The sequence below is a fragment of the Candoia aspera genome, chromosome 1 (assembly GCF_035149785.1).
Source record: "Candoia aspera isolate rCanAsp1 chromosome 1, rCanAsp1.hap2, whole genome shotgun sequence".
In the NCBI taxonomy this organism is placed as follows: Eukaryota; Metazoa; Chordata; class Lepidosauria; order Squamata; family Boidae; genus Candoia; species Candoia aspera.
Window position 1 is genome coordinate 31,891,380 of NC_086153.1, and position 15,686 is coordinate 31,907,065.

A 15,686-nucleotide genomic window follows, 5' to 3' on the forward strand; every position below is an offset into this window, starting at 1 on the left:
AAAATATATCTCAAAGTTTTCAGCAGCACTTACATCCAAGTAAATATCCTTAGGACTGAATTACAAATAATAAACAAACATGACATATAAAGATGGGAGAAACTGTTTTTTTTACCAAAAAACATAATTTATTACCCCAGGGATAGGGCAAATATACAGAAACTATAACTTTCCCCAATAGGATTTCCAGCATTTGAAGTTCTCCTTTCACCAAAGTTAGATAAATCATATTAAGGAAACAATGTATATTGCAATTAAAATCATGTTATATGCATGTTTATATAAATTAAATATTATATGATAGATTTACAGAGAGGCCCATTGTATACAAATATTAGAGACAGGATATTAATTTTAATCAAATATTTAAGTAAAATTAGGAGCTATTTCTAGTGGACAGGAATCAATATAAACCTTACAGTCTCGGAGGCACAGCTGAACTATTTTCATAAATAAAAAGTAGAAGTCAGATTCCAAATTAATTATACCAATCAATGCTGGCATTCACAATTTTGGCGATTGGAGCATAGAACACACCCTAGCTGAAGGCACAGGTAAACTGAAAATAATACAGGATGATCCAAAGGTCAGATCCAAATTATAAGAGTGTTTTGTTGGGCAAGATTCATAGAAGAGTGCTATTGGATAGCACAAACAGCCTCCAAATAATACTATAAACTTGCAGATTGAGAAAGAAGGATCCAGACTTTTTTTCTATATTACTTTTATAAAATACAGCAGCCAACTTCAGAATAATTTCTGTTTCAAAATAAGTGAAAATGTAGTATCATGAGATAGCTGTTTCATACAGAAAACAGATAACTTGACCAACCTGGAAAGTTCACTTTTGTACTTATTTCCTCTTTTAAATAAACAAGTGTATTATGCTCCTGCTGTCTGACATTGTGGCTATAATATTGTAGTTATCTTCTTGGAAGTAAACTCCACTGACTCAATGGAATTTACTTCTCAGTTAATATGTATAGCATTGTATTGTAAGTCTCTACTCCTCTCCCCTTCCAAATGCAACTGATACCGCAATCCTGAATATACGTAGCTGAGAACAAGTGGTACTTTGTAGTAAACATATTCAGAATGGGAACACAAACACAATATCCATATTGCAATTATAGGTTCAGGATAAAAACTGCTTTGATTGGAATACTAGATGTTACAGCTGTATCCTGTTATGTATGGAACAGCATCTTTCATACATGTAGCGATTTAGGTTTTAGCTATTATAATTGGGACTATAGATAATGAAGATAATAATGAATTATCTGAGAATTTGCTCAGTTTTTCAAAGAATTGAAGGATGAGCTCCAGATCTGGGATTTAGGATATACTTAATCTCTTTCAAAATCTTGGGTCATAGATACACAAAAATAAAAACTGGGTAGAACCTAAGTGCATTCAGCACTCACATATACATATTTTGATATATTCATTTTTCTAAAACGTAAGAGGTATCCTAAGTCATGTGAAGTTGGGGAGAGCTGTTTAGTCAAACATTCACTCCTCATTGCACCATTTCTTACCTGATAATGTCATCATTGTGCCCCAGGAAAAATTTCTGTGTATGCTCTCTGGTGTTATAAACCACCCCGACTCCAGCCACGAAGTAAACCACTTCCTTGCCTGCCGTGTAGTACAGGTTGTTGCGGCACTGATGACCCCTATACCCATATACCCACTCCAGATGGAGCTGGCATCTAGGAGCTGTCCGATCCGCCATGATCATCAACCCCCCTCCCTAGAAGCACAAAAAAATGTGCTACTGCCCCCAGCCCCACGTTCTTGCTTTTCCTGCTTCTTTGTTACAAATGCTCTCAATTTTTGCTTGGCTGCCAAATCATCCAGCTGCCCTTCCTGATGCTGAGGATTTTTAGTGAAAATGCATCCAGAGTTCTGCTCTGCTGTTGCTCCTGCTAGCTTGCTAGTGTTGAGCCGCCACCATAATCTTCTACTGCCAAAGATGAGCAGCCGTTGCTGCTTTCCCAGTTTTGCAACCCAGATAACTTGGAGGGGGGAGCGCACACACAGAGGCAAATTCCAAGTCAAATCCAGCAGAAGGCAGAAAGCACGAGCCTGTCTGCGTCAGGTGCAGAATGCTGGTGCTATGGGTCTCATTATACCGTCTAAGCTTCTTGCAAAGAGAAAGTCACTGCCTTGCAAACATGGTTATAGTTCTTAACTGTGGAAAAAGTGCAGCTGATATGTAAAATTAGCCCTTTAAAAAAAAAAAAAATTCTCCGCAAATCTCAGTTCATTCTCTGACTGGGTAATGAAGAACGTAGTCGTCTACAGATGATCATAACAGATTTGCAACTCAGTGTAAAGAAAAGGTATTTCTGGAAGGAAAAAGAAAGATTTTGATATATAAGATATCCAAATAAGATTGTGTTTTAATTTACTATTTAAAAACTAGTCTGAAAGATAGCAGTTTGAGCCAGTTTGGTGTAGTGGTTGAAGTGCTGGATTAGAAACTGGGAAACCATGAGTTCTTCACTTAGGCATGAAATTGGAGAAAATTTATCTATGTGGTCACTAGGAGTCGAAAACGATTTGATGGCACATAATTAATCAATCAATCTTAGGCATAAAAGCTGGCTGGCTGACTTTGGGCCAGTCAGTTTCTCTCAGATCAACACATCTTACAGGGTTGTTGTTATGGGGAAAACAGGAGGCAGAAGCATTATGTACGCTGCCTTGAATTGTACAAAGTAAAGGCAGAATATAGTAACAGGAAATATTAAAGAATGATTTAAAAGCAACGAAACTGTTACTTTCTAAATAAAATGTATTAAACTTTGCAAGGCTGCACATTATTCATCAAAGTAGTATACCTTTTTGCTTTTCCTGTGCTCTTGCTTTAGAGGTAATTTTTTTTGTCTATCCTGATCTTACTGTGGTTCCCATACATACACTCTTACCAATAAAATTATAACTCACAAATTCATTATTTGTATCAAAGTCCAAAAGCGGATGGATGTTGGAGGAAAAAATCCAGTATGTACAACTCTGTATGGGGGATTGCTGTAAGGCGCACTGCCTGTTACAAATTTCCCCCTACTGCTTTCTGCACTTCTGGTCCTCTATTCCAGTGCCAAAGCAAAAAATAATGAAAAGGGGAGCCCAGTGTGTGGAATTGTATCCTTTTTTCCTCTGAAGTGTGAAAAGACCTACTTCACCATGTATAACTTTAAGTAGTGATCTGTAATGAAGATCAAACCTTTTTAAGAGAAAGGTTAGATATAAATTATACAAGCAAAGAGGCAACCAACTAAACTCTTACGGAGGAGAAACTTGAGTCCCAGAGTCTCAGAAAATGCTGGATCAGATATTTAACATTGGACAAACATCCCAGAGTGATAGGGAGTTGGAAAAGAACCCTTTCTTATACATTTTCTCTGCCACAGGGAAAAAAAAGAGCTATAATCACTTCCAGCTTTTAGAGGAAAGACAAGATAATTTGATCAAATTGCACAGTGAAACTAATAATCCCTTTGGGAGTTTCTGAGGAATAGTAGTGATGTCATATTCTGGCAACACATCAAATGAAGGATGCCCCAGTGGAAGACTCTTATTTTGTGGTAGCAGATGAAGTAAGCCTGTGAATAAGCACCAATTCCCCAATAGTGAAAGTTATGCTTCTCTCACAGACCTCCCAGATGAACTCCTTTGGGTTGTTTTATGTATCTTAATGCAAGGATAAAAGTGCCATGAGCAAAACAGATGTAGGATGGATCTTTATATAGAGGATGAAAACCGGAATGCAAACAGGCTTTCTGACTCAGGCTGCAACCTTTATGTTGGGGTAAGCCCTGGTGAATTCAACAAGACTTCATTCTGAGTAAATGTGCGTGAATGTCGCTAGACTGAGTTACAGGCTGAACATAAACTTCAGAAAACTGCATGTAATTCAGTGATATATTTTCTGTCCTAATAACTGTAAAGTGGACTGCACCAATGCATAATTAAACTCGGATCTGTAGGCTCCAGTGATGTATCCCACACAAGATAAAATACAGTACTGGATTCCCCTTTAGGGTGCAATTGTTATGGGAGGAGGTAAACTCAGTTCTTCGATACTGCAAATCAAACTGCTATTGCTTAAACAGCTTTGGCAGTCTTTCCTTTCACTGCTTGAAATCTTTCCATATGTATAAAAGTGGACAAATTGCGACAAGGAAATACACTGATAATGAGCAGATAGTCTGCAAATGTTCAGAGGCTTTCCTCTTTATTACTGATAGTCAACACCATCCTATACTAAATAAATCCAATTTGGCTTAATTGGTATTATGTCTAATGAATAGGATCAAGGTCCAAGTAGCATGGCTTCCAAGAAAATTACCTACAAAACAAACATCATTTTAATCATGAAATTATCAAATGGCCTTAGGAGAGCAGTGCCCCTTCAGTGCTCCCTCTACATCAACCTATTATGCTGAAAAAACAGCACTGGATGTTTTTACAAGATTGATGAAATTTGATAAAATAGTGCATGTGAAATACTCTAAGCATTTTAAAAGTATCTCTATATGCTATGCATTATTATCTCTACCATTTCAGATATTTTATGTTTAAGGACTTGCCAGAGTCTGAAGACTGAACTCTACTGCTGTAAATGAAGCTTGAGAGGAATCAACAAATATTAGGTGAATTTAATAGGGAAATTGTTTAGTCTGGCTATATTCTAAAATTTACCTCTGTCTAGAGGGTAAGGCTTCTGATCAGGAAAAAAAAAACTGCTTAGATTTTGAACAGAAATTCAATTTGCAAAAAAGGGATGGTTTTTTTCCTCAGTCTTTTATCGATTCCTGAATCACCTGCCTGCCCATTAAAATTGAATAAAAGGCACAACTTAGATGTCTGTGAATTTGGAACACCCAGGGATGCAGATTACTCCATGCTTATCATGGTCAAAACCCTGCTCCAAACCAATTTTTTCTTTGCGTGAAGTCTTTAACAGAACCCCACAGGCTGCATTCCCCCTCAGCCTTGCACAGGAGGAAGGCTATTGCTTTCATGCTCTCCAGGAAGCCCAGAAGCAGTGCATTCCCTGCTGCTGCCCTCTAGTATCTGGTCTGATTAAAGAAACTTCATTATGGAGAAGAGTAATCTTCTCTGAAAGCTGTCTGAGCTACTGGCCATAATCATTTTTTCAGGTTCACAAACTGAATGCAGTATGAAGGGGGATTTCCTCTTGTTATATACAGTAGATCTACTTCTGATACTATGAAAAGGGGAGAAAATGTCTGTCAAATTCCTCCATACCATACCAATTTTTACAGGATATGCTCCGGCTCCCTCCCCCTTCCGTACTTGCTTGAGAGTAAGATTCACTAAACTGAGAAGGACTTGGGACTAACCCTTTTGCAGCCAGATGCAGAAAAGCAAAGCAAGTAACACCCTTCCCCCCCTCACTGTCCACATCACTTCCCTAGCAATAAATATAGCGATCACAAATTCGTATTCCTGATGCTTTGCTGTCCCCTCCTGACTCACCAAATTAGCTCCCTATGTACAGCCACCTCTCTCCCTGTACAACGGGTTACTTCTGCGCAAACTAGAATTGCTTTTAAAATTATAGAGCCTTTCCACAGAGTATGGAAAAAAGGACTTCAAGCAATTTTGTACAATTGCTGTGCAAAGCAACCTTTATGCCGATAATAACATATTAATTATATACTGCTCCTATTATTAACATTACCAACCCGAGGCGGGTTCCCCCGTGCAACCACCCCACAGACCATGATTTGACAGTCACCTGTCAAGAGCAGGAGCAACGGCTGTAAACCAGGAATCCTGAAAAGGAGGAGGAGGAGGGAGGCCGGCCGGCGGGCCGGCAGGCAGGCAGGCAGGCAGGCAGGCGGGCGACTGCACCAGAAGGCGAGTGAGCCGTACTCCCACCTCCTCCTCAACTTCTCCCCAGACCATTGCTGGTCTTCCCCGCCCTGCTCGCAGCACGTCGCCTAGGCAGCCTTAGCATGAAACCGCCTCATCATTCGACGGGATGGGCAAGAAAGCAAAGCTGCGTCATCGCTTCACCAGCATCTGGTAAATTCCCTTGGAAACCCCGCGACTTGAAGGTCCCGCCCCCTTCAAATGGGCTACGGTAGAGGCTCATGGGAATTGTAGTTGAAAGGCTCCTCGGCTCCTTTAAGGAGCCTCAGAGGAACTTCAAGTCCCAGGGTGTTATGCGCACCCACCCGGCACTTACCCGCCTTCTTTCTCTCCGCTGTTGCTTCGGAGACGCGCTATGAAGAGAGCTTCAGGCGTTTCTCATGAGAATTGCTTGGTAATGGGGGAGAGATCCGAAAACAAATAGGCCGAGCGGATCTGAGCTGCAAAAATCAGCTACTGACTTGCAGCACAAGCGGTTTTCGGTATCTCTTTGGTGCCATCTACCGGTTGACCTGAATTTTGCAACCCGGTTGTCCTAGCCTTTAATAAAAATATAACCAAGTGTTACAAGCTGCAAGCAAGATCGCATTGCTTTGGGGAGAAATCCCCCATCCGACTTCGCTTACATTTCTCGTTGGATTATTAATTGAATCCTTACAAAAACGATCTGCATTTCTTCTGCATTCTCCCAGTTTGATCATTATAGGCAGTGATTTGCAAAAAAAACAAAGCAAAAAAAAAGCCTCTGCGATGTTCGTTTGTAAGCAAGATATTTTTCTTTTTTTCATCTGCCTTCCAGCTTTCGTATGCCACAGCTAGAAATGTTTGTTTCCTTTAAAACGGTTCCTTTATCTCCATGGATGACCTTGTTTAGGGACCTGCTTTACAGTTCCTTCTGTAAATAAGGAGTTTATTTAAAGGTTCTGTACTGTTTTGTAGTTGGGCTATTTAGTACTGTTTAGTACTGTTTGCATACTTGATTCAGTTGTTCAGTGGAACTTACTGCCAACAAGTAACCTTTGGATTGCAGATTTATGGTGAAACCCTACACCTTTCAATTTAACGGGCATTTACTCTCAATTTAGTGCAGGCAAGACTGCCGCCTTAATTTCTGCCGCTTTATGGGTGGCTTGAGTTTGTTTAAGCTGTAAGACTTTTAGCACAGATACACAAAAGTACAGTTCTATATATGCCCAGTGACTGAAGTCTGTGCTATGTATCAGACCTGAATGTATTCAAACCTGAATAAAAAGGATGCTATTTCCACATACTGTATCACCTATACAAAGATGTGGACATTTTAGTCCAAGAAAGATAACGTGTTACCAGCGACTTGGTTCTTGGGGCCAAAAGTTGCCCAGAATCCTAAACATAACCATCGGGAATGCAGAAGTATTGCCTTTCATGGAGTCATGCTTGGGCATATTCAGTTAATTAGATAACCTATAGATAACTCAGGGGGGAATGAGGTTGCAATTTGAATGGATCTTGCTTTTGAGTAAACAGGTATGCTCATTCATTCTAAAATTTTGTACACCACACTTGGATTGCCTTAATCATTCGGGTTTGCACAAGAAATTTAGAAGTTCTCACTAACTTTTAAGTAATTTGCTGTCATACTTACAACTTGTGTTTTTGGTGTTTGACATTTTTTTAAAACCCACTTCATTAATTTTTAACTGGTATATAAATGACTTAACTATTTTAAATTTCCATTTAAATTTTAAAGAGGAGTGAAAGCTTAGCATACAGAAGGTTCTGGCTTCAGTCCCTGGCATGGTAAGAAACAGTGGAAACTCTTGTGTGAAACCTGGACAACCTGCCAGTCAGTGAACTGATTTGTATGTTGTGCTAAATCATGGTTTGTTTAATTGTTAATGTATATTGAACAGTTAGAGTTGTGCTTGGTTCATGAAGTACTTTACCTAATAGGTCATGGTTCCAAAACTATAATGGCTGCATTCATACTACATGCTAAGCCAGAATCAAAGCACCTTATGGGTTAGTGTGATTTACACACTCTGCCAGTGTCACCTATATAGGATTTTCATACCAGGATTTCAGTATATTCAACTGAATTTGCTACTTTTGATTATTTGGTTGATCTTGTTTGATATGTTTCCTAGTGGCTAATAGTTGCTATTTTTTTAATGCTTCATTTATTAATTCATTATTTTAATTCCATCGTGCATGTTGTAGATAGTATAATCTTGTATTGATTTTGAATACCAATTTTTAGCTCTGATAAAACTCCTTTACACTTCAGAAATAAGAATGCTAACCCAGTATCGCAGATTGATAATCACAACCATGGAGAACCAGGCTTTTCTCTAGAGTGCTGCCTCAGTCTTGCATTGCTTGGTCAAGGATTCTGTTAAATTCACATATGAGGGCAAGCAGTGAGATGAGTACTGTTGAATTTCCACATTAACCTTCTAAATTAGGTGGCGACGTTGCTGGATTTCTGTAAAGTGGGAATTAAAGACCTGTTATCCCTCACCCTTTCCCCAATATTAGGGCTACCATATCTGTGCTGCAAAAATCCAGATAATTACTAGATGGCAGTTCAGAGTTTGCTGTATCTTTGCTACCTTTAGTGGTCATCAGTAGCTTTGCAGTCCAGGTATGGGAACCCTGCCCAGTGCAGATCTTATTGTAAGACCTTTTGAGATTGTTCTTGGTTGCTAAGGCTGTGTTTTCTATAAACAGCAACAGATCTTTGGAAGCAATAATGCTTTGTCTTTACAATTTCCTCTGTTTTGGTAACGTTCCAGAATAACACTGGGAGATGCAGAATACAAAAGGTGTTGCTATTTATTTATTTTTTTCCTTAGAAAATGACTGTGGGTAGGAATGTGGAAACAATTAGCTTTTTTATATGAAAATGATCAGTGATCTTACAAAGTTTGAAACCATACTAATTTATCTCTAGAAATTGACCCATTATCTTATCAGAGAGTGAAGTATTTCAATCGCAAGGTAGGGTTAGAAAAATATTTTTATGGCTCCTTGAGCACTGGTTGGGGGCCTTTAAGATTTAATATTAATTGTCATGTGCTAGCAAAACTTGCAGAAACTCAAGTTCTGTACTGGTATAATTTTGCTGATAGAGGGGGTGAAAATGGCCTCAGTTAAGTCTAGGGCCAAGGAGACAAAAATTAATTTTAGTATCATCTGTCTCAACTCTTGGCTTCTTCACCACCATAACTTTATGCTCTGAGTCAGAAATTAAAGCATTTCTAATAAATCTAATGAGACAACACTTTTCCACACCCAGCCCATGTTGCTGCAATGCAGAGTAAATTCCATCACTGCAGCTAATCATAATACAGTTAGTCCCCAGTTTAAGAACGTCCCAGTTTACAGACAACTCCTAGTTAAGAACCGACTGCCATAAAGACTATTATATTAAAAATTCAAGTTAAGTACAATGTTCCAGGTTAAATACACAATATTACTTTGTGTATTATTATGTTTAAGATGTTTTAGTGTATTTGGAAGTGTTTCTTAAGTGTTTTATATGCATAGAAAGGTAATATATATACTAAGACCAACATTTGACAAACTGATGCTAAATAACTGTTCTGACTTACATACAAATTTGACTTAGGAATGGAACTTGTTCTTAAAGCAGGGACTACCTGTATATAAATCCCTGGGAGAAATCACATTAGTCATATAATAAGGCACACAGGAAAGGTTTGTATTGTCTCCCTGTCTATGTCGGAGAAGCTATATGGTATATTAAGTGTGCAGTATTTAACATGACCTTTTGGTTAGCCAAAGATAACTGCAACAGGGAAGATGATGAGCTAGATCAGAACAATAGTGAATAAGGAAGGATGTTTAATCTTTCCTCCCCTGCTTTGGTTCAGACAAATGTTATGTCCCCATTTCCTTCCTTGCAGTCTGCCTCAGAAAGGAAGTTGTCACTGGCTGCAGTGTAGTATAACACCTGCCCTTAGAACCCCCAAGACTGAAGTGGTGTTGAGAAAAATAATGGGACATTTTGCACAAAAAGGGAGCATATGTAAATACTCTGTCCTACAAAGGAAAAGCAGAATGTGTCTCCTCAGGACATTTACAGAAGCCTTGCCTTAAGACTCCAGGCACAAGTAGTCACCAAGGGCAGTTGTAACTGGAGATACAATTAGGACTAAACATTTCATGCAGACACAGTAACTGTTGTTGGGTGGGACCCTAAGCTTCCAAGTGTGCTGCTGCAAATATTTGTTTGATCTCCCTCCACCCTACTATTAGAAATGAAAGCAGTGGCTAGGTTTACTTCATCCTAAGGCATTGTTTCCTTAACCTTAAGTTACTGAATAATTTTCAGTTAGCTTCATTTGTCCAACGCATCAAGCTCCACCGCACAGTCTGCAAACTACAGTGGCTGACTTCACACTATCATTAAAGCCAAATTCAAACCAACCATATTTGTTTATACCTTATTTGCAGCTCAGGGTGTTACGTGAGCTAAGCAGGGTCAGGTAACTGTCAGAATGTTGCAGAATTGTAGGCTAGATTGCGAAGCTGGGGAAAAAGTCCTTGGAGAAAGCAATGCAAGCCACTTCCTTATGTAGTTATCAGGAGTTGAAGATTTAAAACAGTCTTCCCTTTCTGTTGTGTAATTAACTTGGCTGAGCTGTAGTGATGAAAGGTTCTGATTTCCTTAACAATAGCAAGTAAGTTATTAATTCCAATAATGTTAATAAGCAGTGAACATTTAGTCCCCCACACTAAGGGTAGGTTTGTCCAGAGCAGAAAGGGAGTGGTGGCTTTAAGCAAATATGTATTAGTGAACACCTGTCATCCTGATATGGCCACCACTGTTCCTGGCAATAGAAGAGCTCCACTGCAACTCTCCCAGGGAGAGGAGTATTTTCCATTCATTACAGTGAAATCTCAATCTAGCAGCTCTCGATACAATCAACTCCCCATGCAACAGACTACCTTTCTGTAACATTTTACATCATTTGTGTAATGATGCAAATAATTTGTGTCATTTGTATGATGACATCACACAAATGAAACAAATTGAGAAATGACAGTACCTTCATGTTTTATGCACCATCTGTGAATACTGTACCCCTTCCCCCAATTAGTCAATTAAAACAAGCTTTCAGTGTATGGTATTTCACCCACATAGGGACGCGGGTCCAAAATCAAGGTTGCAGCGAAAGAAGCTTGGGTAGCAGCACTTATTCATAATACCGGAGTATCTATAACCAGAAACTAGTTTGCTGGCGATCATTGCTTATGAGTGTTTCTCCAATCCATGTGGTATAAAGATGCTTTCAGTCTGTTACTCTGCTTGAATAGCACAGCCCTCCAATAGTTACAGCAGCAAGGAAGATCTTCCTTTCAGCTGTCATATGTAGAGCACACGGAAACTTTGCAGCATGCCAGCAGTAGCTGTGACCAAAGTGACTCAGCCTTGAATCTGACTTTACCTGCAGTTAGATCTTGGGGAGGGGGTATGTTGGTGAACAACACAGTTGTGGTTAGAGGACCTTTTGTGCACCTTTCAAGGGCACGCAGGAAGCCTCTTGGTGATGTTATTAATCTGCTGTTTACAGATTTCAATTTTTACTGCTCTTCAATAAGACAACCACTTCTTTACTGCTGTTGTGTCTTAGTTGGTGAGGTTTCACAGGTAGGGATCCCTTCTCAGCCCTGCAGCTGCCCTCAGGATTAGACTGTGTTGGAGGGGAAACTAGGAACCCCACTGATAGCAGGGTCTGTGCAATGTTTCGAGAGTTTAGCAACTCGAGTTGTTGGAAAGCCCAGAAGAAGTACCAGGAATTCATGAAAGTGGGTAAGCGATTCACAAGATGCAGTAAGTCAACAGCAGCTCAGGATCCTTGCAAGAGTTCAAAAGGACTAATGCAAGCAGATACCAAAAAATTATTTCTTCATTCTGAAGATGGTATTATTGATGGTACAATTTATTTTTAAAAGAACAAGAAAAAACCTGCATATATCTGGTTAGTTTTAAAAGCATTTAATGACATAGCATATATTTAACAGATAGGGTAAAAGTCTAGAGGTACAGTTCCATATAACCAAAAGCCAGTTCCAGTAGTACCCTGTCTACAGGCCCAGTCACTGAGAATTCATTCCTATTAAATGTAATTTTTTTGATTGTGCAGTAAGATGAAAATTGTTCATTACAATAGTTACAGGTGACAGAGAAATGCACACTATGTATCAAAGAGCAAAGGTAATGGAGCAAAATTATAACACAGTGCAGCAGCTGACAAGCAAGTTAACCATTGGAATAACATTACTTTTTCCAGTAAATGCTTTAATTCCACTTTTACACTTAGTCAATGATTTTAAAGGGTTTTTTTTTATTATACATCTAGTCTTATTATACTTTTACTAGAATTATCTGAAACGTACAATATAATGTATTTCAGCAAAAAAAAAATTAAAAAATCAAAATTACAGATTATTTAAAACCATTATCAGTATGCGAAGTCCTTCTGGTTCAACATTCTTAACTGTCATTGCCAGATGCGGGGTGGGGTGGGGTGGGGTGGGGAAGCGTCACAATCATGTTAATAATAACCAGATGCCTGTATACAAATGGTTTTGGTTGGTAAGTTAACGCCAAGCCGCACTCTATTAGGGTAAAGAGAATACGCTACCATTAGATTCGCAGTGGGAAGAATCAAGTGGTGAAGACTCAGCGCAACCGTCTCAGTGGAAGAGAAAACTAAAATGGGCACATTGTCTCCACGGGGCACGTCCACTTTATTAGCCCTGCTGCCTTGCATACCAATAACACAAAGTGGGGGTGTTATTTTTTTCAAGACAGCCTCAAAAAATTGAGGAACAGTTTAAATACTAAGGCCTAATCTATATTAACTTCACTTAAAAAAAGGAAAAAAAATGAAAATGTGGTTCTCTCTTACTCAGCAGTTGCCCAATGCACCTCAGATATTTATAACTTTAGAAGTTTTTGAGTGTGTTTTTTTAAAAATGCTGTATAAATAAAAAAATTAAATCATATCGAGGAACATTAGGCACGGAGAGTAATGTATTGGTTCTGAGCTCGCATGCTGGAATTCCACTGGAACAATCAGAGAAGTGCAGCGTGGACAAATAAGCAAGGAGTTCACTTTTTTTTTCCAAAAAGGCTGAATCTCTTCTCTTTGTCTTTCTCCCGTTTGCCAGGACTAGACTCGCTGGTTACTGTCACACTGGCTGGCAAGGTCTGGGCACGGTTTGTAGCTGGGGTGCTCTGTGTGCTTGTGGACAACTCAATTTTGTCTGAAGAGATGGCAGACGTGATGGCCTGGATCCATGTGTTCATTTCCTCCTTAAAATAAAGGTCAAGGTTAACGGTTTTCTAGGAATCTAGACTCAGCTTGCAGAGCAGTGGCCTTATTCCTTTCCAGCCCCACAAGATCTTTGGCCTTTTTCTGTACATCCAGATAAGGCAAACACATCTTTCCTGGTAGCCCTATTGCAGGATTGTATCACTGGAGTTACTGCGATGCCTCCACCTTCTCCTAATTGGTTCTCCTCTTTTGCATCCTGAAGCACTGCTGAAAGGCTTCCTTTCCCCACTGCCTTTTGTTCCCAGCCAGCTCAGTACATGGCTCTCTCTGCACTGCTGACAGCGCAAACTGAAAAGCTAATTCTGCTGAACAAAGCTCAGAAAGCGTTCCCCATCTCAGGATCTGAGCTGCAGCCAAGACAGCTTGGTTTGGGGCTCTTCTCTGCCAAGTCGGAGGGAGTGAGGGAGCCTGGCAGAGTAACCGACTTCCCCTCTAGGCTGCTACATCTAACTGGCTGCAGCCTATTTGCTCAATTCCCACACAGCATATACACTGGTTGGTGGCGGTTGGTGGAGAGGAGGCTGGAGTTAACACCACTCTGAGGTAGCCTCCAACTTGAGTACAGAGCCCATCTAATAGTTTCAAAGCTGCTAGCACAGCTGGGAGCTTGTTCAATGGAGGAACTGCAACGAACTCATTCATGGGCCCAGCCCAGGGATAATCCCCAGCAGGCTGCCCTTCTTAACTTACATGGTGCAGTTTTTCACATGTTCCCTTTTCTAGCTTCTGAATGTGTCATATCAAGCAGGTGAGTTCCAACCTCTTAAATGTTACTGGACAAGCCTGCCGCACTAGAAAGCAGTAAAGCCAAGCTATGGCTATCTTTGCAACTGGGATGAACTAAAAGCCCAGAGGCAGGCTGGTCAAGATGGAAGAGCAGTCACCCCTACTGGCTCGCACTCCCCTTGACTTAACACAGAATAGCTCTTGCATATGGGCTCAGGGACAGCTTTGGGATGGTCAGAAGTATGACCTTCCTGGACAAGAGCGATTCATGGCTGCTCAGTTCTGTAAAAGGCCCTGGCTCTAACTTGATCAGCACTGTCCATGTTCAGGCTTCCCTGGCTGTGGTTCCCAGACAGGGTGGAAGGAGATACAAGAGGGCCAAACTTGTCCAGGCAGAGTAAGACTTATTTCTGGCAGCAATTTGGCTTTGCATGTAGGATTGCAAATTTGAAAATGGCTGCATAATTTGAGAGGCTTGCCAGTGATCCCAGATCACTGGAAGCTGGCTTGTCTGGGTAGAGCAGGACTAAATTCTCACCAAGTCCAGATTTGTATGGGCTTGCCCAAGATATTTTGTGTCCTCCAGAGTTTGGTCACAACCCCCCAGGGAGTAATGAACCCACAGTTTAAGAACACCTGCATACAGAAACAAAACATTGGTAACACCATTATTTTAGAACAATGAAAAAGAACAAAAGGAGAACATTTACCTCATCTTTGGCTTGGAAAAGGTACTCATTGCCATCAGTTAACCTGTAATTCAGAATAAATCCACATTCAAATCAGTCAGATGTTTCTGTCACCAAAGCAAGAGCTGTATGAAATGCAGATCTCGTTCTTGTATCAACAGTCCAGCTTGAGACTTACTGATATATATACCATCCACCTCTGGAATTTCCACAGGTCTACACAACCACATACAAGATGTTCTTGCTCTCATGTGAAGGAGGAACCTTCAGCATCCCAATCTGAGATGTGCACACTAGATGAGTAGGATCTACTTGAGGAAAGCAGCTTTGGAAGTATGTGGGTGCCAAACCATGTAGGACTTCAAAGATTAAAACCAGCAACTTGAATTTTACCTAGAAGCCTAATATTAGCCAATATAGAACCTTTAGAACCAGTGTTATATACAAATAGGGCACTCATCCATCAAAAAGTGGCCTGCTGCTGGTCCAACTACAGCTTCCAAGTAATTTTCAATGCTGCATGAAGAATGCATTGAGTAATCTAACCAGGAAGTGACAAGGGTGTAGGTCACTGTTACTAGGGCCTACTACTCCAGGAAGGATTGTTCCTCCAATTTCTGAAAACAAAGGCCATTACTTCTTGTCCTAATTGGCCTGGCAGGGGAAAAAAAATAAAGCTAGACAGTAATTTTGGTTGGTAAATTACATATAACCTTCATTACAATAAATCGTGAATTTTACCTAGTGATTATTGAAAATGGGGTTCACAAAATGTTCATCTTCAGATTATATAATTCCAGTTTCTTCTGAGTAGCTAAATGCAATGTTAGCTATGTTAATGGGGGAAAGGTGGGGGAAATCCAAACTGCACAATTAGATAATACCTTTACTTAGGACAAACCAAGTATCACAAAGGGTGTTCAAACTTCCATCTCTTCATTAGGCCAGATAATGGGGGAGGGGCAATCCCCGTGGACAAATAAAGCTACTGTATGATGAGTCCCTGTTCTCT

General features: G+C 40.0%; 2 protein-coding genes across 2 annotated transcripts in view; both read right to left on the reverse strand.

Moving 5' to 3' along the window:
- EML6 (EMAP like 6) overlaps positions 1–6,037 on the reverse strand; it is a 155,845-nt gene extending 149,808 nt beyond the window's left edge. Inside the window, exons 1-2 of the mRNA XM_063301467.1 lie at positions 5,774–6,037; positions 1,539–2,351 (exon numbers count right to left, since the gene is read on the reverse strand). Coding sequence (XP_063157537.1) covers positions 1,539–1,741 — 203 coding nt within the window. The 5' untranslated portion in view covers positions 1,742–2,351; positions 5,774–6,037. The remainder of the gene's footprint in view (positions 1–1,538; positions 2,352–5,773) is intronic.
- Positions 6,038–11,840: 5,803 nt separating this feature from the next.
- The window catches only part of SPTBN1 (spectrin beta, non-erythrocytic 1), a 205,392-nt gene continuing 201,546 nt past the window's right edge, over positions 11,841–15,686 (reverse strand). Inside the window, exons 34-35 of the mRNA XM_063301496.1 lie at positions 14,696–14,738; positions 11,841–13,237 (exon numbers count right to left, since the gene is read on the reverse strand). Of these exons, the coding sequence (XP_063157566.1) occupies positions 13,034–13,237; positions 14,696–14,738 (247 nt within the window). The 3' untranslated portion in view covers positions 11,841–13,033. The remainder of the gene's footprint in view (positions 13,238–14,695; positions 14,739–15,686) is intronic.